The sequence below is a fragment of the Delphinapterus leucas genome, chromosome 8 (genome assembly GCF_059928025.1).
Source record: "Delphinapterus leucas isolate spDelLeu-1000000601 "Yukka" chromosome 8, BTC_Dleu_Yukka2, whole genome shotgun sequence".
In the NCBI taxonomy this organism is placed as follows: domain Eukaryota; kingdom Metazoa; phylum Chordata; class Mammalia; order Artiodactyla; family Monodontidae; genus Delphinapterus; species Delphinapterus leucas.
Genome location: NC_143136.1, coordinates 85705743 through 85728783, shown reverse-complemented (window position 1 = coordinate 85728783; position 23041 = coordinate 85705743). Strand labels below are relative to the sequence as shown.

The window sequence follows — 23041 nt, the reverse complement described above, 5'->3', positions numbered from 1 at the left end:
ACTTTGAGTAAATTAAGCAAGCAAGAGAGGAAGCACCTGAAACATATGACATAGCAGTTTACTGGGGAACATTAACCTTGGCTTTATTCGTATTTGGAAATAAATGCTTGAAGACGTGAATTTATCTTAATGTGGCAACAGAGAAATAATGTAAAGTTTAAAATCCTTAGCCCACCCTTACCCCGGGTGGAGAATCACGCTTTGGATGCCAGCAGCCTGCTGGCTCTGTTACGAAGGAAGGCATGTTTCTACCCCAATTGCCTGAATTTTTACAAACCAAAATAAAACAAATAGATCAGTCTAGATACATAACCCCCAGCCTAGTGTGTGTGCAGCATGACAAAACTTGCAGAAGCTCTTCACAGAGAGAAAAGGATGGAGACCGATATCTTTGGAGCGCCCTCAGAGCTGGTACCTGCCACATAAACTGCCTCTGAGTGCTTTGAGAGTCAGCAAAACAGCCTCCTTATAACCTCATCAACTTTATAAGAAAGCTACTTGCAAAAGATTTCCACACTCGCAAGGATCACCAAGTCTGACCCGACTGCAATCCGAAGGAAACTTCCCTGCCTCAGAGTGTACTGAGGGGCTCTGACTCACGGCCGCCCCATGCCAACTTCACCTCTCAGAAAGGAGAGACAAGAGCCACATCCTGAAGAAGGGGCTGCTTGCATTTCTTTTCCTTTTCCTTTAAGCATCTCTGAAAAGGGAACAACTTTTCAGTCCTCCACTGCCTCTAAGCATCACCACCAGCGCAGGAAGTGGTTAAGGGAGTGAGGGCTTATCTTAAACAGGGATAATCATTTCTGCTCATCTGATTGTTTCTCCTCTAGGATCTAAAGCCCTGAAAACATCCAACTTTATCCCTTTTCTTTCCCACTGAAAATCAGAGACCAAAGGCGTTGGTAAAAATCTCCCCCACTCTACCATACAATGCCTAACCCTTTAGCTGAAACTTTGAAGAAAAATCAAATTTAACTTTTCTTTCTTTCTGCCATTTCCTCTTCCCCACCACTCCTAATTCAGACAACTTCATTCCCTTTTCTGAAACAAGCGGTTTCCGGGTTTGATTTTTGTGAAAACGTGCAATGTGTCTGTGTGATTTTTTTTCAGGGGCTGATGCTGGGAGGTGATGGGCTGGGGAGGAAGGCCCATCTTCCCAGGCTCCACAGGAGGCAGGAGGGTAGCCGGAGCATCCCCAGGAGCCCAAGCCTGAATCAGGGGCTAAAGCAGCAAACTTTGCAAGTTACAACCGGGCCGCCCCAGTGGCAGGCAGCCGCCGGGCATCTCCCGCTCCTAAGTACTCATTTCTGCCTCGAAGGCTGTGTGGAGATAGTGGGGTATAATCAGGGGAGTGAAAAGGGGGGCTGGGTTTTCCCCCTCCTCTCCAGCTTCAGTGAAAGTATTACAAAGTGAGTCAGGCGACTGAAGATCATCTGACTGAACTTTCTTGAAACCGACACACATTCTTGTCTTCGGGCAACTTGCTTTTTGCCTCCTTCCCCCTCACCCCTCTCCCCCTTCCCTCCTGCACATCTTATTTTCTGGGAAGAGATTTCATCCTTTCCATGTGGGGGAAAGGAGACTGTCCGCTATGGATTAACTTGGTGCTGGCACTGTCTTTGCCAGGCATCTTGCTAGCCTGAGAATCTCGAAGGCTGGATTTCAGATTCTTGTTTCTCTCTTTGTATATTTGTTTTCCTTGAACTGCTTCCTTCTCCTTTGCTTTTTAATAATCGCATACAGCATCGTCTTCTAACCCACGTTCTTGACCAGCCTTTCAAACACACACATACTGCTTTACACGTTTCATCTCCTTGTCGCCTTAGTCTATATATACACTGTTGACTTCATTAAAATTATATAAAGTGCCATTCTAGTTTCCTGGATGACCATCTCTCTCTCTCTTTTTTCCCCACGCAGCTTCTACTTCTACGATTAGTAGTACCATTATTCCTTTCCAGGAATTTCTATATGATTTTGAGAAGCATCATCATATTTAGTGTTATCAGCAAAGACACAAGCTCAAGACTGACATCTTTTCCATGAATCCAGGAAAGGAGAAAAATCCACTCAGTTCAGATAAATCCTAGCAATTCCCAAAGGGAAAGGCATTGGATACGTGCTTGATGAGAAAGAAAATGAAAAAAGAGGGGAAAAAACTCTTCTACCTGCTTCTCAAAACCAGGACATTGCTCAGTCAGATTAATCCCAAAGCAAAACACTGACAAGTAACCAATACACAGCATGTTTTCCCACAGACTATTGGGAAATAATTATTGCTGTTAAATGTGCAGGGTCTGGGCTAAATGCCTTTAAAATGTGCAATTCAACTTTCCACTTCGGAGTGTTGAGGCTTCTCCCAAGTTAGTGGCTGGGCGGAGGGAAATGGTGTCCATTTCTGAGCACCAAGCAGTGTCCACGGCTGAGCACCTCCCTGGCACTCTGTTCCACCTGCGAAGCCCCCAGCAGGCTTCCCCCTCTGCCAGCCCCCGCCCCAGGGCTCCCAGGAAGCCTGGAGCATTCTGTTTTTCCAGACCTGGGCTCTGGCCCGACTTCACTGCAGAGGCCAGGCTGGTCAACAGTGGCAAAATCCCGAAGGGGGTTGGAGGAGCCAGACAAGAAGAAACAAACATTCTAAATAGTCTCTCCTGCAAAAGAACACTTCTGGGAACCTTGCTTTAAATCTTATTTTCCTTTCTCTCAAAAAATGACTGTTTAACATAAGAAAAAGAAAGAAGCCTCCTTGACACGAAGCTTTTGTTATCCAGTTGATCAGCAATGTGCTTTAGATACTTGTAAGGGGGGAAAAAGCCCCACAATAGACATTGATTTTAGAAAATCAATAACCAACATTTAATAAAAGGAACAGAGGAAGCACAAGAGAGAGGGGGGCACTAGGTGTAATTTTAGTGTCTACTAAATTACCCGGAGATGGGGAAGGGGAGGTCTCCAGTGTAAGGACCACCTTAAATAATGCCAGACACTAGAGTGAAGAAAAAATTAAATTAAGAGAGGGAGGGAGAGAGAGAGGGAGAGGGAGAGAGAGAGAGAGAGAGAGAGAGAGAGAGAGAGAGAGAGAGAAAGAGAGAGAGGGAGAAAGAGACTTAAAAAGAGGCAGCCTGAACTGGATCTTGGGGAAGCAGCTCGGAATATATTATTGTACTTGTTTTTTTGTAATACTAAGCCAAGCAAATAGATCAAAGGCAGCACAAAGGGAAAAGGCAGGATAACATAACGAACAGTTTCTGACTAAAATTCCTCTATCACTCCCCCATATGGCTCGACACCTCTACCACAACAAGCAAAAGACACACACACGCGCACACGTACACGCGCGCGCGCACACACACACACACACACGAAACCTAGAGAGAGACAGAGAGAAGCATCATTTGTCTCTAATCAAAATTCCCTCGTCTTTGTGTTTTCTCCTTCCCGCGTCCCTCACTGCGCCCCCAGCAGCCCCCTCCCGGGCCGTGCAGCTCAGGGGCAGGCCGGGGGCGCACAGAATTGTCTTCCCTAGAGGAAAGTTGCTCCAAGGGGGCCCCGGTGGTCCCCGCGAGGCGCGGGCTGGGCTTGCGGGAGGCCGGAGGCCGGGCCGGCGCCGCGTCCCCGCGTCCAGTTCGGGAGCGTCAACGCGGCCCCGCGCCGGGTGATCAGGCTGAGAACGAGGGGAGCGAGAAGTTTCCTTTCCCAGTCTGAGCTGGCGCTAGTTCTCTTGTTTGTTTTGGGGGGTTGGTTTTTTTTTTTTTTTAAACTCAGTATCCTCCGTCAGCTATCCCCGGCACCCTCTCCGGTCCCCAGCTCTCTCCCCTCCCCCAGGCGCCTTCTGCGCTCTTGCCAATCACTTTTCTCTTTTATTCCCACGATTTTGTTTGGGGGTAATACCTAGGGGGTCTCTCTCTCTCTGTGTCTGTCTCCCTCTCTCACTCTGTTCCTTCTCTGACTCTTTATAAGGTGGACCTACTAAGCTGTCACGCCTTTGATCTCCCATCTCTGCTCTGCGTGTCCCCCTCGCACCCGCACCTCCTTCCTCCTTCTTGACTCAGCCTGGATAACGGACTCCTGACCATGTCGAAACTGCCCAGAAAAGTCTCCCTGCGCTCTGCGACTCCGCCAGCCCCCGGCGCGGGGCCAGCACCCGCTGGAGAGGAACCACCCGCCCCTGAGCCCGCGAGGACCTCGCCGGACCCCGCGCGGGGCCGGCCGAGTCCCTCCCACCCCGGGGTCCCGGCGCGACCGGCCGGGCCCCGCTGCCCGCGGACCGTTACTTGGCGTACCGAGAGGCGGCCGGGCGACTCCGGCAAAGAAACTTTAAGCCTTGCCGGAGGCACAGCCCCGGGCCCCCTCTCCCGCTCTCACAGTCCCTCTGCCACCCCCGCCCCGCCCCCGCCCCGGGGATCCCGCGCGACCCGTCGCCCGGGCCCCCGCCCTGCCCTCGCCGGACGCTCACGCAACCCGGCCGGAGAGCCGGCGGGCCGGGCGCTGGTGGAGCTGGAGGCGGAGGCGGAGGGAGGGCGGGCGGGGGCGCAGAGGGCGGCGAGGGTGGGGGCGCTGGGCCCCTGCCGGACCCCAGCGCTCGCAGCCCCCCGGCGCCCGACGCTCACTTTGCCCGGCACTTCCCCAACTCCCCCCACCCCCACCCCCCGTCCAGTCGCCGCGCGCGCCGGGCTCCGGCGCCGGCCGCGGAGAGAGGCTCGCCCGCGAGCCCTGGGCGCCCGCCGCCGCCGCCGCCTCGGTTGCTTTTCCCTTTCCCCCTCCTTCTCCCCGGGTCTGGAGCCGCGGAGCGGCCCGGAAAAGTTTGGTTCGGGCCGCTTCTTACCGTTTTTCCTCCTGGGATTGGCTTGTTTGCGCCTCTTGCACCGGGGGCCATCCGCCATGATCGGCTGCTTCATTGATAAGAGCGGATCAGATGGCAGTTCGCATGGACTCGGCGCCCTGCTTCGGCAGCACGCAGGCTCGATCTAGCAACCAAACACAGCGACAATGTGGGCATCGCCTGCGCCCATTGAGACGCGCGCGGGCCGCCCAGGGGAGCCGGGCCAGGGCCCCGGCGAGCACCCATCCGCGGCCCCCCCAACGCCAAAGCGAAACTCCGGCGGCCCCCCTCCCCGCCTCCCACCCCCAGCCTTGGCCCCGAGGCGCTTTGTGTTTGTTACTGTTTGGTGTGTTGCACCCGCGAGGGGATCAGAGAGACAAGAATTACATCTTCAAAATGAGTCATAACTCCTGACCGTATGAGGGAATGCACACGGCGGTACAGTAAGGCTGCTTGGCTCAGGGCTAGGCGGACCTTTTCCTCCGAAAAGTCCTCAGCCCGGCTCGGGAACTTGGGGTGAGGCGAGGCTCTCTGTAGCTCTCATCTTGTCTCCCCCCCCGACTCACCCCCCCCTCCCCATTCCCCCGAGGAAGCAAACAAACAAACAAACAAACAACGCGAAACAACTCCCGGATGAAGCACACTCGGTCAAATTGATAATAGTAATTATAGGAAGCCCACTCGCCCCGCGTCTCCTCCCCTCCCCTGTCGGAGTTGATCGAGGCACTGTCTCTTCCTCCCCCTCACACCCCCGCCCCCAAATTAGGATTTCCCGTTTCACGCCGCAATAAGAAATATAATTATAAGCCTCTTCGGACACTGTCCCTCCCCCCAGCAACCCCCCCCCCGCCGCCGCCGCCGCCACCTTCGCCGCTTTGACAATATTTACTTATTTCCCCCCACCTCACTCACACCCATGCTCCCCCGCCCTAGTTCCCTTAAAGAGTTCCAGGAGAAAATTTTCTCCCCTCAAGAAAGGAAAGAGAAAGTCCAACCGCTATACGGCAATACTTTTAAGCTCGACTAAATGATCGTATCCTTTTCTGGCTTCGAAACTTTTGTACCTAAAAATCGAGAGAGGCGCTGCATTTTTTCAGCTGAAACTGTCAAAACTTGGAGAAGGGGAACCTCGGAGGCAGGCAGGAGAGGAGGAGAATCCTGCAACTCGGTGGAGGTTGGGAAGATGCTGTGCCTCGAGGATTAGTTTAAACAGGGGGCTATAAAAGATGTAACAGATGCAAACTGTAACACAAGGGCCATTAACCCCTTCTCTGCCGAACACACTCAGTCCCCACGCCCCGCACCTATTGTCTCCTGTGCTAGAAGCTTTGCGGAAAACCTGGAAAGTGAGTATCAGTTTCCACACATTTGCTGAGAGGGGTGGGGCTGGGGGGCGGCAGAGAGAAGGGGAAGTGGATGATTTAGAAAGCACCTTGAATTTAACCTAGGCATAGTGGGAGACTTTTAAGTTTGACACATTTTGTTATTTCTTGGCTCTCCTATGGATTTGAAATTGTTGGGGAAAATCCTGAAATAAAGCAGTGGTCACACAAGTGTCTGGGAGGAAGCAGCTGGCCTGTCTGTATTCATGCTGAGACTTACACACGATTGCATATAAATACATGTTTAATAAAGTAAGCTGCTAGTTTTATGAGCATGTGTGTGTGTGAGGGACAGACAGGGCATTTGTGCTGTAAACTTTAGCTTTGCCTGTTATTTCTAACTCTGGAGTTAGTAATCTTGCCTTCATCATTATAGGGGGAGCATGTAAAATATATAAGAAGGTGGGAGATAAACACATTCATGTTAGCCGGGCTCACCACTGCTCCTGGGAACTCCTGCTCTCTTTCTCGACTTTTCAGTGCCAAAGTGTGGAAAGGGATATTTTCGTGTGTCTATGTCTCCTGTGAAATCCATGTCTATATCATTAATACTTTGCCATTTGAAATACAATTTCAAAAGTTATCCTTCATTTACAACCCTAATATCCTGACGGCAGTTTTCTTCCCAGCTGTAGTGACTCCCCCCCCCCACTTTGGTGAACGACTCAAGTTCCATGAGGACTTTCACTTCTTTATTTATCATCACAGAAGTGAGGTGTTACTTCACATACATACACACACAAAGAATGAAATAAAGAAATGAAACTCGCTAAGCAGACAAAAACAGGCAACTTTCTACTTAGAAAACAGCCTTCTTCAGTGGGAAAGGTTGGACTGCCATATCTAAGAGAAAGACTTGCTCCCGAATTTGGTAGGTTTGTATCCATCAAGTTTTGTAATTATTAACAGGTATTTGCCAAGTTCTAATTGCTGAATACAATGAATTGGAATTAGACGTGAAAATAGAGCAGAATCTCTCCCCTTGAAGAGTTTTTATTCCAACCACATAGTTCTCGATAAAACTTTTCTCAGGCTGGGTAGTAAAAGGCACCTTTGGTTACCTGAATGGGCAGGTACAGGGCAAATTATTTGGGGGAGGAAAAAAGGAGAGAAAAGGAAGGAGAGAGAGAGATGGAGTGCAAGAGAAATCGAAGAAGTCACTCTTGGGAAAAGCTTGCCATAAAGGAGCTAAACCCACCTGAAATTCCTACCCACAGACACTCCTCCTCACTTCAGACTCACATCCCCACTTAAAAGGAGAAAATCGTAAAAGGAGGGTGGGGGATGACCATGCCGAAAAGGAATAAAAAGAGAGAAAAGGGGGAAAAAAAAAACCTACCTGCGAAGTCTTGTTTGTAGTTTTGGCCAGAAATGGTGAGAAGAAAAAGCATGAAGAAGCCGCGAAGTGTGGGGGAGAAAAAGGTGGAAGCGAAGAAACAGCTCCCGGAGCAAACTGTACAAAACCTCGCCAAGAGTGTCGGGAGGCAGGACCGTTATTCCTGCGGAGCAGGTTAGAACTGATCTCTTTCGGCCACTCCAGGAAACACAAACCTGGGGACGGACTGACGTGTTACGCCTCTTCTAATGACATTTTTTTCTTTTTCTTTTCTGTAGGAGAGAGAGAGACCCTGAAACACGCGCCACCTATCTTTGTGGGGAGGGATAATTGAAGCGCCCTGAGCGTGAGCATCATGTGAAAACGTGATCGCCAAGTTTCTCTCTGGGAAAGGATCTGGGATAGATTATACCTTGAAGTCTCCGCAAACGCTTTAGTGGAAGAAATGAAATTCCACCTCCCTCCCTTCCTCTCTCCCTCCCTCTCGCCTCCCTCCCTCCCTTCTCCACGCCCCCCCCCCCCCCGTCAAGCCTTTGGCATCATTATCCTCATCACTAAATCCTACAGAGTACAGGGCGGAAAACGGTGCACACCATTCACAGAACTGGAGAACTCTAAGGGGCGAAAGTTAAAGGGAAAGATCCCGGTTCCTCAATCCAGATCGCCTCTTCTTATACAAATGTCTCTAATGACCAGATTTGAGATGCACATTAAATTGTGTGGATTTCTCAGCACGGCTTCTGGAACTAAATTTTTTGCCCTTTCTCTTAATTTTTTTTTTCTTTTAAGATGCCAGAGCCAGAAAAAAAAAAAAAAAAAGCTTCATGTGAACTGCATTTTAGGGCGTGTGTGTTGCGGTGTGTGTGTGTGATGAATTTCTGGATTGGATCCCAATACTAAAAAGTGGTTTGGCATTTTTTAAAAGGGTCTCTTAAGTAAATTAACATAGAGCGCTGAGTTGCTGAGTTGACCGATCTCTGAATCTCTCCACATCTCACGGAGACCTCACTACAAAGTGAGGGAGTGGGTGTAGGGAGACAGGAGGAAAAGGAGAAAGGCCATAGAGGAACTTAGCAGCGAAGGAAGATCACCATATTAAACGGCATGGGGTCTAAGTTTTGGAGTATATATTTTTTGATATTGCAATTAAAGTAAAATTAAAAAGAAAAGACTCCACCTTTGCTCTGAAGGGATTGGTTATGTAAATATGGAAGGGATTTCCTGGAGAATACAGCTTTCTACTGTATGGTTAATTAAATAATCACTCAAAAGCTTCCAACGTGACGCTTCTGTCGTAATCCAATCAGGTTACATAGGTCCTAAACAAGAAAGATATTTTCCACATCTGGAAGTCAGCAATTTAGCAAGTACTGCACATTATTAACCAATTCAGAGCCCACTTCCCAGGGGAATTTTTTTTTGAAGTTTAAGTGTTCTTAACCAATGCTCTGCTGTTTTGTTAATCAAAAAGCTGGTTTACACTGCACATAATTGGAACTAATATAGAAGTAAATAAAGACAGCCAAATTTGAGGATGCTGAGCACAGACATTTATCGGAAAAGGAAGAAATCTCTTAGCCTCCAATGGTTCAGGCTCAATTTCTTAGAGAACTGTGAGGCTTTTTCTTTCTTTTTTTTTCTTTAAGAGTGAAAGTACTTGAGAACCTCAGAGCACAAATAAACTTTTAGTCCCACAGCCTTTGGGCTTCCTTGCAAAGGTAAAGGTGGAGGTGTCAAGAGGACTAAAGAACAGCCTTATGCCATTTTTTTTTCTGCTTTAATATTGTTAATATGTTACAGCCCCCTGTTTTCAGTCTGATGAAATCTGAAACAAATAAAACCCTGATCCAACACTAGACTTTTACTTATATGAAGATAAACTGCTTTGAACTGTGCTTTGAATGTGTGCCTAAAGCAAGACTTTGAATGCAAGAGTCATTGGCAATTGCACTCAGAGGAGGGAAAAGCCACCCATGGGTTACCACATCCACACTCCCAGAGGCGCACGGCTTTGTGTTTTGTATGTTTATTGGGGGGGGGAGCAGTAGCCACCCAGCATGACCACAACCAATTCTTCCTTTAGGATGCAAGGAAGTAAATTTTCACTCTTGGTACAGACTCACCTCTTTCCTACCTTAAGTATTTATTACAGTGAGAATCTCCTCCCCCACCCCATTCAGATAAATTACCTATGGAGGAGCATTCAAGACCATCAGTCTAAAATTTAATAATAAAAAAAGAAAATTAAAGATTTCCACCATGGGTCAGGCACATTCTCAGTTTTATGCTTTACATTGCTTTAATATTTCTATCTCTATAAATATATGACTTATCAAGTTCCTTCTCTGAGATTTACTTCTATTATTAATATCCTTTTTTTCCCCTCTTCCCTCTTTTCCCCACTTTTTTATTTTAAAAAAATTCGAGTCCAGCTTTCTCTAGAAGTTTGCTTTTCAGCGTTTCCTCTCCCATTTCCAGGACAAAGGTGTCCCTTGCATGGAGTAATTCCAGGCAAGACCCCAGCTCAGGACCCCAGGTAACCACTGGAGCTTGCAGTCCAGACACACACTCACTGGCAAAACCTCAGGTCAAAGGATCCAATCAAATGGCTGACAAATCACTTCTCTTTATTATGTATATTATTGTCTGGTTACTTAGTATCTGACTTAAAAAAAAAAAAAAGACAAGTATTTCCATGAAAAACACCTAATCATCTGATTACTCTGGGCTCAGTAATTGTTCAAGTGTCAGGAGACAGCCTCAACACTTAGCACTGGGAGTGCCGACGTGCAAGTATTTGAATTGGGGTAAAAAGCAATCTTTCAGGTTCCCATCAAGGTGGATATTTGGAGGGTGGCACGCGAAGCGTCCCCGCGAGGGGTGAGCGCGCCGGTGGGTTGCCCTCCGCCCCTGCCTGGCACGCCCCTGGCACTCCCCTCCCCATTTGACCGAAAGAGTTCACACCAAAGCAGAGGCGGTGGGATCGGAGGAAGCCGGAATATAAATTTGTACCGAACACTCTCTTAGTCCGAAGGCCAGGTCGGGGACAATGGGGATCGTGGGGTCAGCGGGATGCACGAGCGCAGGACGCAGGGAAAAGTCGAGAGAGGACTAGGAGCTGCTAGCTTTCGGCTCCTCACACGGCAGAGCAAGTCCTTGCAAATGAATCGCTCCTTCCCGGTCCTTCTTCCCCATTAGTAATCCACTTCGAGATTAGCGCAGACCAAGGGGATTAAAACAACAGATACATGCAAATGTGAAATAATATTGCAATCGACATTGAAGGGAGAAAAATAATTCTTTAGGGTTTCTTCGAGTAAAACAAACTGCCTCCCTCAGGATTCCCTCCACCCAGGCAGCGTGTGAAGATGCACTTTTGTTTTCCAGTTGCCTCCAGCCAGGACCTGGTGCCTGTCCCCCCATTCACCTCTCAGTCTGTCAATTTCCTTAACTTTCACAGCCGCTCCCCCTTTCTCCCCTGCCCCCAGCTCCGCTTGCTGGCCCAGATGCCAGAAGAGATACAATGTTTCTGCCCTGAACACACAGCCTGTAGAAGGAATTCGAATTTGGCCACAGCTAATTTTTTTTAAAGCAAATTCTGTTTATTCTGTACCATGTGGAGAAAATTAAAAAAAGGAACATATTCTCTTTTTGAAACGGAATTGATCTTTCATCTAGAGGAATTATTTCGACCCTGTGTTGTAACACAGAAGGTGGGAAACTTCTTTTAGAGTTGCAAGCAAAGGATGATAAGGGGGACCCCTGCATTGGGGGTGTGTGTGGACGGGGTGGGGGGCGGCAGGGGTCCAAGTCAAGCCAAACGGTTTTCTCACGTGCAAACTCGCAATCCAATCCATTCGGAGTTGAGCCTAGGATAGGAGGGGAAAGTCTATTAAAAAAAAAAAATCAGAAGCATCTCTCTGAGAAGCCCTTTCAAACAAAATCAAAACAGGACCAGAGAATCTCAGACTGTCTCTAATATCCCAACTGCGAGGCCCGCGGGCTGTGGAATCTCGCACGTCACCTGGCCCCAGCAGGGCAGCCAGCTGAGAGGTTCATTTTATTTTATTTTTATTTTATTTTTTGAAGTTAAGGCTGAATCTCGGCTTCAGTGCTTTTTGGCAACGTCTCCACTGACAGGAACCAGCAAACTTCAGGACTCAAATGAGCGTCTTAATTTATTGATGCAAAACAGGTCTGCTTGTCGCCCCCAGTTCTCGGCGCGCTCTGTCCCCCACGCCCCCAGCTTCGGTCCCTTCATTTGATCTCAGGGTAAGGCCCCCGCAGCACAGGCGGAGGAACACGTTGGGGGGGGGGAGGGGTTCGGCCCGCGCGCACCCCCCCCTCCTCCAGACCTATACCCGCCCGGGAACGCCGCGACCCCCGCCCCGCGGCCGGGTCAGCTGACCTGGCTCGCTCGCCGGCTCCCCGCCCGCCGCCTTGTTTCCGGTCCCCGGGGTCCGCGAGCTGCGCACGGAGCGGGAGCGGCCGCGGCCGCGAGGTGATGCTGGGGGCTGATTACCATGAGAAAGGCTGTGCCTGGAAAAGCCTCCTCCACGCGACTGTCAATCTCACTAAGGGGTGGGATGGGGGGGACGGAAAGGGGCCCTGTAGGAGTCACCAGAAAACTTGGAGTAAGTTGGATGCGACGCAGGCCCGAGGAGGTGGCTTTCGCCTCAACTTGGAAGGCTGTGGCGTTAAGGGCGCGGACGCCAGCAGCCTCGCCAGGGGATTGAAAACCCCAAATCCTTCCTTCCCTCCTTTCCTCCCTCTTGCCCTCCTTTCAGCCCTCCCTGACCTTTATCCTTATTTTCTTGAAATTCTTTCCCAATTGCCTTTCCTACATTATCCTTTCTTTCTATCTGATATCTCCCTTTTGCAAGCCCTTATTTTGTTTCCTAACATCTCCTCTTCTCTCTCGCCCTGATTCTTTTCTGCCACCTTTATGTGTCCAGATTTATCATTTCGTTTTGAAAACACAATGTTTCATATGTAATTAATCTACCAGCAGGAGGTCAGGGACACCCTGACTAAAGTAACTCCCTTGGGTCATCAGAGAACAAGTTCGCCAGGTGTCAGTGAAAAGTAAAATAATAATAATAATAGTAATAAAATAAATATAAATCTATATCTCAGTAATCATAGTGGCTCCCTATTCTGAATTATCATATCAGCTCAAATTGACTTCCTTTTTTCTTAAAAGATATAATCTTCCTGGAAGAAAAATGAATAATACTTGTTGTAGGGAAATTCTTTAGAATTAAAGCAATGTGAAAAATTTTCTCATTTATGCTAATATTTTAGCAGGGCTTAACAGACTTTAGAAATTACGATAGGTAATTTAAAGAAACTTAAACTGTGCTTTTTCTTTTAGTGACTATTTGGAAAGTGTAAAAAATTCCTAAAGCACCCCTGCCCCACACGAATCAATTCAGAGAGAAACACCATGCCCTGTGTTTTGTACATGCTAAGCAAATTCACAGCTTGAGTTGCTGGGTTGTTTTCTTCGCCAGGTTGCCCTATTGCCTAGCAGGTGAGTGAACACGGAGCTGCATATGTCATGAATGTGGCTATGGTTTTAGTTTTCCTTATTTTTTTTTTCTGTCTTTCATTCATTTTGAGCATGTTGTTCTCCTATTAAAATTCAGAGTTTGCACTTGTTTGCAATTTGTTTACTTTGTTGGATTTTTAAAACTTGTTAGGAGTCAATTGAACATGTATATTAAGCCCTTTTTAGGCCAAGAAAAATAAAGATGCATTAGAAAGATGCTTTTTATGCTTCATAATTATTAATTGACATTTTATGATGAATAATTAATCATTTGAATAATTTTGGTATCTCTGATCTGAACACATATTTGCATATCTAATGCTTGATTTTAACTGTTTTTTTTTTTTTTAAATTCATTCTCTCAGGACGAAGAAACAAAGTAACATTTTAATGTAAAATTTCTCTCTGGCACTTGTAAAAGTTTATTTATTGGGTTGTAGTATTCTTTCCAGATATCCATAAAACTTCTTAACAATTTGTGAATCATTTATGTAGCAGTCAGATACAAATATGTGACAGAACTACAATTAATGAGGAAAAACAATACCCTGTGTAAAATCAAGTCAGTCTCCTCCCCAAATGCAGAGATGTGCACTAATTATGCACCATTTTTTCTTATTGGCATTCGATCATTGAACTTTTTGGTTATGTCTATTTACACATGTCAAAAAGTGAAAATTGAGGTAATTGACAAATAATTCATACCTGAATTTAAGATAATTTTTTACTTTTACTTATTAATATATGGGCTGATTTAAAGTTATTTTAAAATGATCAAGCAAGCCTATCCCTGATATTTTTATACCCCTGTGTCAGTTGACGTCCAAAGAATCTATTTTGAATACTAACCCTGCAGGTTACTACCTGTGTGATTACCGACAATCTACTCTAAATTTGTTTCCTTAGCTATGTTGTGGGTACACTAATAGTGCCCATTCTGTTGAGTTTTCTTGAGAACTAAATAAAGTAGTGCCTGAAACTTCACTATAGTGTGGCTTTATTATTGTAATGAAAGGTTGAAAAAATAACATGGAATATACAGATCAATTGAGGACAATTTAGTTAATTTTGACTAGTTAAAAACAGCTATTTACCTTTTAGTATCATTCGTCATTTTTCTATTGAGAAGTGAGTGCTGTGTTATTAAAGTGAAGAAATAAAATGGAAAGCATCATAGGATTTTTGGCTGGTTTACAGTTCTTCAGACCTCTTCAAAGAATTCGTAGCCACAGACATGAAAATAAATAGTGTTTTTTTATTCTGTTGGTTAAGGAGTTAATTTGTCGTATTCAATATGGTCATAATTTGGTTATAAATATCAGATTTCTTTTAGTCCAAATGTATGAACTTGAAGTTTCTCATGTTCTTTAGTAACATATTGTCTTTGACTGTAAGGGTTAAATGTGCAGAAGCTCAGAAGCGGTCTTGAGTAAGACTTGTGAGAAAAAAAAAAGGGCAAACTTACAAATTTGGAGACCAGGAATTTGGCTGTCAGAACAGTATTTGTTGTAAGACCATTCATAATGAGCTGAGTGAGCATTTCCTTTTGGAATTGTAGTTATCCTGGGGTTTGCGCTAATTCTAAGTACCTATAGTGGGGGAGAAAATCAGTTTACTAATGGAAAATGAAATTCCTTAGTCTCTTAAACATCCAGAAGGCCAGATTTTCTTTTTGATGAAAAAGCTGAAAAGTCAATGCAAATGCTTATGGGAAAAAACTATTGCAATATTTAATCCCAATACTGACTTCTTTTTCTTGTTGTTTTCCTTAAGACTCCTCAAAACACTTAAAGGGTCCCTTAATTGTTTCCTTTCTCAAAGGATCCATTCCATGCTTCTTTCACGTTGAAACTACCAAGAGGGCCATTTGGACATCAGCCTAGGGGCTCAGAGTGACCTGTACCTTTTTCTTCTTTTCCTTTGTAAAGGGCAATGGGACCAAAAACTGTTTGCACCTATAGGTTGTTTAGTGACCTGGAAATAACTTCATGCTGCTTTGTGGTCTTCTTTAACAGTCCTTATTCTGTTAAAAGGTGAAATTATAAATCTTGGATGTTAGTTCTAATTTTGCACCGTTCTAAAAGTGGTTTTTTTTTTTTTTTTGCAGTCATGTCTCAGGTACTTAAATATAAAAACCTTACTCTCAAAAATTATTCTCTTCATGATAATCACAACTATGAAATAATAATAGCTAAGAAAAAAACCTGCTTTTCTAGGCCTGGCAGTGTAGATGTGACCTAGAGAGAATCAACGACTTTCTCCAGAATTCAAGTGTCTGGTTCTTCACCGGCCTTTGAATCTGCCAGATCCATCCTCCCAGCAGACGCCACATACAGGTGACATCCAATGTCTTCTCACCTTTCGCAGACATCCTTCTGAACCACTTGTGCCCACCCACTCTGCCCACTGCATTGTGACCCACTTCCAAACCTCCTGGATGACTTGGTTAGTACTTGTTTTTCCATGTGTGGCTTATTTTGCCTTTTGGATCTAGCACTTAGGCTCATTTTTCCAGTTACGGTATTGGCTCAGGTAGAATGGTTTCTCTGGCTTTGTTGCTTCTGGCTTCCCAGATAAAGTGTCTTTCCTAGTTCAGTCTTCTCACCAGGACCCTTGACTTAGGGACACTCCCATGGCAAGTTCCTGCTTGCTCACATTGGCCCCAGTACTGGACCTAAGCACAGGACAAGTTAGTGATGAAGGAGAGATCATGATACAGGCATATCTGGAAATTGTTTTTTTTCTTGTATAATTTTTAAATTGCTTGTTGACTGGGAACTGGACCTCAATGTATTTGCCACCAGATTCTTTACATTCTCCTCAATTACAGCATATTATAGTGGCAAAGATACAGGCTTTGAAATTAGATGAACTGGATTTGACTCCCTGCTTTGTGAGTGCTAATTGTGTATTGAGGACAAGATATTAAGCCCCTGAGAACTTCATTTTTAAAATGAGCAAAAGAGGACTTAAATTTAAGCTGGCTGTGGTGAAAAAATATGACAATATATGTAAAATGCTACAGGGTAGGCATATCAATAAATAGGAATTCCTTCTTGTGAATTACCTGGAAAATACATGAAGTTAAATTACAGAAAACCAGAGTGAATGTAGCATGTATCTTAGATGATACTTATTTCATCATTTTTAGTTATTTTAGTGCCATTTATTTAATTATTTACTTTATGATTTTATTAGGAATTGTTTAACTGGTTCTTGCATTTTACAGAAATCAATGCTTACTGAGAACAAAGTTGCAAAAGTAATACGGAATTTCTTAACTTGTAGTAGAAAAGGTGGAGTGCTCATGATTATAAGCATCACGATTCTAACCTCTGAGGTAAATAAATATACTTTACAATTTCATTCTGTATTTCACACTTCTGTTTACAATTGTAAGAAAAAATATCTTTCCACCTAATTCTCCCTATATGACCTGGCATAAGAGGAAGCACTCTGGCAGCCAGTTTGGTGTGGCCAAGAAATGTCAAAGATCACTCATTCAAGGTAAAAAGAAGAGGCCCTTAATACTGTCCAAAGCTCTATACCTACCTACTCTTAACTCAAACTTCTGAAGTTTGAAGGAACTGTGAAGGGGGTAGAAGGGAAGGAATAGCACTGAGAAAGTTTGCCTGCAGTATCTTCTTCCCACCCCCCAGTTGAGTGCTGAAACATCCTTAAAAAAAAAAAAAGGTAAGAATATGTGTATACTAAAGACATTGCTACACTCTGCCGTCTGCAAATTCAGGAGTACGGTTGTGTCAGCAGGCCCTGGCATGATCTACTGTGTATGTGACTTTTCTACCCTATGCCCTAGAAAGGAGGGTGTCAGGGGAGGACTGGGTTGTGGACACAGGGAGCATATTGTTCCAATGGTTCTGCTACAGTGCAAACCAGGCTTCTTTTGCTCTCTCTGGAAGTAACTTTGCTACATGCAAAAAAAAAAAAAAATTCAATTCCTGTTAGATTTTTCCTTGGCCACTGTGGAACCATAGGTATGGCTCCTGTGCAACGGGGTAATTTTTCTGGGTTGAGGTAAGCTGGCTTACCTATTGTTCTTGGCTCATGGCTAGCACCCTTCTAGACAAGAGAGACAGAACAAAGCTGAAAGTTCACAGACAATACGTGGCCTTTTAAAACAGGAATGAAAAACTAAAACCTTGTTCTTCTAAAGTTTAGTCTATCTATCTACTGTGTATTTGGAATTTCATTTTAGAGAAATCAGCATGATCCTGAGCTATATTATTACCTACCATCATTTAGCATTTATCTGGGATATTGAAAACTTATTTACAATAATTTGCTATAGTAGTTCTGTAGAGATGGTCTCTATTGCAGTTTTGCTTCCGTTGGTGAGGATTCTTGTGTAGTTGTGGAGTTCAAGGCTAGGTGAAATATGCTTGCGAAGGTCATTTGAAATCACATTGGACTTTGAATTGGGGGCAAAGTAATGCTTTTTATGATATTAAAGCAAAGTAACATCATTTGGAAAATTTTAAACTATTGCTTCATTTAGGATCTCTAAATAGTAATTTATTTGACGAAGGAAGGTGACCTCTCACCAATGTCTCTTTCCCAGTCCCCTGGACTAGTGCCTATTATATAGGAAATATTTGTTGTTGTGTGTGGAGTCTGCCATTCATTAAGAAGCTTTAAAGGGATGTAAACTGATCTCCTATTTCGCACTTGTAAAGGCCTGAGATAAGAATAAGGATAGTGGGAATTCCCTGGCAGTCCAGTGGTGCTTTCACTGCAGAGGGTGTGGGTTCAATCCCTGGTCGGGGGAACTAAGATCCCAAAAGTCAAGCTGCCCGGCTGAAAAAAATGTGAGAATAGATGAGCCTAGCAGGCAGGGACCATGGAACACTTAGACCGGCACAACCTCCTTTTCATCAAGTTATGTACCAGATTACATTATTAACACAAACTGTTTTATTCCCTTTCTTGTGTGTCAATTTTACACACGTTCTGAAAAAAAAAATGAAGGAGCAAATGCAGAATTGTGTGTATATATTTCTCTTTCCTTTAAATGGCTCTGATGAGTCTTTTCATGGTTTATTTTTAAGTAAATATGTTAAAATTTAATAAGAGGTTTTCTCTGAAAAAGGAAGGAAATCATAAAGAAAAAATGGAGTAGATTAGTAAAAGTATGGTTTGCTTAAGAAGGCAGGTGTGTAGTTGTAATTTAAGATAAATGATCCCCTCACCCTCTAATACCACACAATAGGTAAATAAAGAAAACAGAGAAGACGGGGAATTTTGTTTTGTTTTTCCTTTTTTTTTGGCCATGCCTCGTGGCTTGTGGGATCTTAGTTCCTCGACCAGGTATTGAACCTGGGCCCTCGACAGTGAAAGTGCTGAGTCCTAACCACTGGACCACCAGGGAATTCCATCTCCTTCTTCAGATGGACAGGCTCCATCAGCCAGTGGGCTGGGTGTTTTTCCTGCCAGCAACTTCATTTTCATGTAGACCAGTAACTGGTTGCCCAAAGATACTGAGGCAAAAACTATTAAGTCCTGATTATAATACTTGCCCCTTCCCCTCTCTCTTCTTCCCTCTGCTTCAAGTCCTATTTCTCACTCAGGGCCCTTACCTCTTCTTATCTTTCTTTCCATGCTTTCTATTCAGAAGAAAAACTACCTTTTAAAGATAGCCTTGTTCGCAACCTTCAAAAGGCTTAGCTTTTAAATAATAAGATATGACCCTAGGATTTGAGATTTCCACTGTGCTGCAGAAAATTACCTGGAGGAAACAGAATGTTTACCTGAAATTCGTTATGAGGAGGGACAGTTCAATACTATTACTGTCTGCCCACTGCCTAGCATAGAGCTTGGAACATGAGAGGCACTGAATAATGTCTTTTGGATGAATGAATGCATGCATGCATGAATGTCATGTAAAAAAGCCAGACTTGAAACAACAGATGCCGTTTGTTCTACATGGCAAATAAGAGTTAAAAGGCATTAATGTAGGTGCAAAAAGCACTGTGGTCACAAACAGGGTTTTGATATTATTTTTGAATTCTGAGTATAATATTTTACTTCCAAAATGAAATACCTAAATCATTTACCAAGCAATAGAGATATAACAGTCCCTCAGTCACTCACTTGCAAAGGAAATTTTCAATACAAATAAAATCATACATATTTATACTAGGGTAATTCAAAATAACTTCCTCACATAAGCACTGCTACGTTCAAATAAAGTCTTGCCAACACTTCTGAGTACATTGCTTTAAAAAAAAATGCTCCCTGTAGCGTCCGAACTATTTAAAAATTTTGCCAGCTTCTTCAACATACATCAGTTATCTCTCTTCAAATCACTGACAAGAATTTAAAAACTGCTTCATCAGAACAACTGTTACCCTTTCTCATACTCTAGTGAGAACCTGATCTTCTAAAAAGGACCATATTTACAGCTTCTTCTGAAATTTTGAAACCATTTGGCTGGTATGTTTTTGCTACATTTTCTTTTCCTGATTTAATTACTGGGGACATTTGCATGAAAACAGGGGGATAGGGACATAGGATTTGTGTCTTATGAGTTCATCTGTTTCTGATGCTTATTCCCCACCTGAGATCAGTATCTATTTTATTACAATTGGGAGACCAGGAACTAGATTGGAAAAGATGAAGAAGTTGTTGGAGGTGAACTAAAGTTCAGAAATAGGGACTTAGGAGCTAAAGGATTGGTGGGTGATATGATAATGGATTTTCGTCTAGTTTACTTATTTACCAGCAGTCATCATGTCAGTCACACATGCTGTTCCATTGAAAAGATCAGAAAATTGGGGAACTGCACAGAACTGGTGGGTTGATGCTATTCTAAGAAAATGCCCAGGCAGTTACTACTCTGTCATAGGGGTCGAGAGGCATCAAAGAAAACAGTTTACGAGCTGAGACGAGGTCATGTATGAACTCCAGAGACGGCCAGTGAAAGTTGTGAAGGAGATAAAGCAAAATGCCCCACCAATTTTGACCACCTTCACGAGGAGAATCAGAGAAGGCGTGAATTCTGAGCATCTTCACCAGGAGATCCATGGGTATGTAGAACTGTACATGTTCAAAACTGAAGCTGTAATCTTCTCCTAACTTCACTTTCTCCCATGTTCGCCAGCTAGCTGAAGGGCATCACTCTCCATCCAGTCTCCTGAGCCCAAACCCTGGGTTGACCTTTGACTCCTGTCTTTCTCTTAACTTCCATAGTGAATCACTAAGTGCTAACGACCTTACTTCCTCAAGTTCCTCAAATGTGCTCAAATCCTCCCCACTTACATCCCTACCCTGTTTCAGCTACTCAGCATCTCTTTCCTGAAAGAGGAAATGCCCAGCTCCTAACGGACCTTCCCATTTGTAGTCTTTCTTCCCTCATGTCTGTTCTTCATACCATTACCAGAGTGAGTGATTGATCTAGAACATAAATCTGACTGTGTCACTGCTGAGCGTAAAAGCCATCAGCGATTCCCCATTACATACCAGCTGTGCATCTCCAACTCAGGTAACCCTAAGGATGTAACACTAAGGATGGGTATTTTAATATTTACAAAGAGTGTTTTGAAATAATACTACTTCAGCTTCAACTTTGTTTCTTTCCCATAGTTTTGGGTAAAATTGAGGACCCAAGAAGCTGGGCCATGTTAATCTTGCCTGTCCCCAGGGTTTGAGTACCCTAGTGTGAGAAGCACAGTGCCAATGCGATAAACCACAAGTTCTTTAGAAAGGCACATGTGGTCCTCTTAGATGGAATGTTTTCTTTCTTCATCCTCTTCTCCCACCACTCTTCAAATGGCACCTTACACTTTTATAATATTGTTTGCATTTTCCCCTGAACAAACCATGCTGTTTCCAATGTTAGGGCCTTTGCCTATACCGTTTACTCTACCAGGAATACGCCTTCCTGCTCCCTTTATTTGGCTGACTTCTCTGTTCATCCTTTAACTCAGCACACATGTCATCTCCTCCTGGCCCTTCTGTTGTCCTCATAGCATTTAACACTCTGCACTGAGGTCCTTCCTTTATGTCTTCTTTCAACTGGAATAAGGCCTCCATGAGGTCAGGGACACTGTCATCTTTGACTTTATACCCTATGATGGGCTGAATGTTGTGTCCCCCAAAATTAATTTATTAAAACCCTAACCCCCAATGTGATGGTAATTGGAGGTGGGGCCTTTGGGAGGAAATTAGGTTTATATGAGGTCATGAGGGTGGGGTACCCATGATGGGATTAGAGTTCTTATAAGAAGAGGAACACAGACATCATGCTCTCTCCTTGGGCATGCACTGAAGAAAGGTTATGTGAACACACAGCAAGAAGGTGGCTGTCCACAAGCCAGGAAGCCAGTTCTCACTAGGAACTGAATCTGCTGGCACCTTGATCTTAGACTTCCCAGCTTTCAAACCCGTGAGAAATAAGTGTCTATTGTTTAAGTCACCCAGTCTATGGTACTTTGTTATAGCAGCCTTAGCTAAGTATCCCCAACTCTTAGTAAGTATCTGGCACATAGTGAACACTTAAGACTACTTTTTAAACTGAATATGAATGTCATGGTACAAACTAATTTTTATTACTGAACGAAGAACTCCAAGCACATGCGTTTTTTTTTTCACATGCATGTTTTATTGATAATGTGTTTAGCCACCAGAAGACCTTCCATGCTTCATATTAAGAGGAGACCCAAAAGACGGAAATTTCTCACTGCATTTTTGAATAACTTGCATTAGTTTAAACATGCATTTGCAGAAGTATTAAAAGAGCAAGACCTTTCACATGTAAACATTTTCAAATTTCAAAGCTTTTACATGTGCATTATTTTACTTGATTCTTATAATAAACTTTCAAGGTTGGCAAATATTTTTATCCCTAACTTGGAAAAGCAGGAAATTAAGATTTTGATGGAGTAAGACAAAATAATCAAACCTATTTTGGGAGTCCCAAGTATGTTTCAGATATGGAAACATCTTTGGAAACTGGTAAAGGGCAAATCTTATTATTCTTATGTGACAGATGAGGAAATACGGTGTTGAAAGGACTGGCTCAGAGTCACATGGGACTACTGTCAAAGTAAAAATTGAACCCAGTGTCCTGTGACTCTGTTTGGTCCTGATACATACATATATATATATATATATATATATATGTATTAGAAAGGAAGCCACGGTCTTAAGAGAGCACTGGAAGGAATTTTTTTCTCCTCTTTTCCATAACTGGTCTGTTACTTGTCTTTAGCACACAAAGACACCAAATCATAAACACAGTCATTCAAGAGAGTAGTTTGGAAGTGAAATTGGAAAATTAATTTGGCTTATTTGAGATAGGAGAGTAGGGGCAGCAGGGATCATATAGAGACTGAACATTTACAAAATAACTTTGCCTTAAAGTCATAAACTTCTTAGTTTTAAGTAAACATAATTAAACTATCCGAATATATGTTACCTGCAATTTTCAAGAATTTTTTTCTGATAAATGTGAGTTCTAAGAAAATGTATATTTCTTAGAGTTCAGTTGAATGAAGGGCTGCTTCCAGTGAGAGGCTGTCTTTCACTTCTCTTCACTCAGGATTTTATAAAGTAAATTTAGCAGATATTCTTTTGAAGGGAAAAAAATTTCTCAGAAGTTAAAATGGTAGATAAAAACATATTATTTGATATATTTGTGCTTTACAGTATAAGTATGAAATAATATAAATGTGCTGTCTAATGCATCAGTATTATTAGCCAATTAATAAATTCAAATATGTGATGAATCACCTCATTTCCTAAGCTAATAGATTGCTTGACAGTTGCATACATGTATCATATATGTGTTCATTGCAAATGCTTATTAATTTCTGCTATGTGCTGGGCACCGTGCTAGGAATAAGGGTACAACAGTGATCAAGACAGACCTAATCCGGGACTTCCTTGGTGGTCCAGTGGTTAAGACTCTGCACTCCCGATGCAGGGGGCATGGG

General features: G+C 43.8%; 2 protein-coding genes and 1 pseudogene across 4 annotated transcripts in view; 1 reads left to right on the top strand and 2 right to left on the bottom strand.

Annotated features, from left to right (window-relative positions):
- The window catches only part of ZEB2 (zinc finger E-box binding homeobox 2), a 131977-nt gene extending 124218 nt beyond the window's left edge, over positions 1-7759 (bottom strand). For 2 of the 3 annotated variants that reach the window (XM_022569672.3, XM_022569678.2), the window contains exons 1-2: positions 7544-7759; positions 4826-4967 (exon numbers count right to left, since the gene is read on the bottom strand). In XM_022569672.3, the coding sequence (XP_022425380.1) occupies positions 4826-4898 (73 nt within the window). In that variant the 5' untranslated portion in view covers positions 4899-4967; positions 7544-7759. The remainder of the gene's footprint in view (positions 1-4825; positions 4968-7543) is intronic. The other variant, XM_089916857.1, reaches the window with a different exon arrangement.
- LOC149748587 (uncharacterized) lies at positions 5758-8271 on the top strand. The gene is made up of 3 exons (XM_089916858.1): positions 5758-6168; positions 7564-7714; positions 7819-8271. Exons 1-3 carry the CDS (start codon positions 6058-6060, stop codon positions 7872-7874), a joined length of 318 nt encoding a protein of 105 aa, XP_089772984.1. The 5' UTR covers positions 5758-6057; the 3' UTR covers positions 7875-8271.
- Positions 8272-11142: 2871 nt separating this feature from the next.
- LOC149748586 (uncharacterized) lies at positions 11143-21140 on the bottom strand (annotated as a pseudogene).
- Between the last annotated feature and the right edge of the window lie 1901 nt (positions 21141-23041).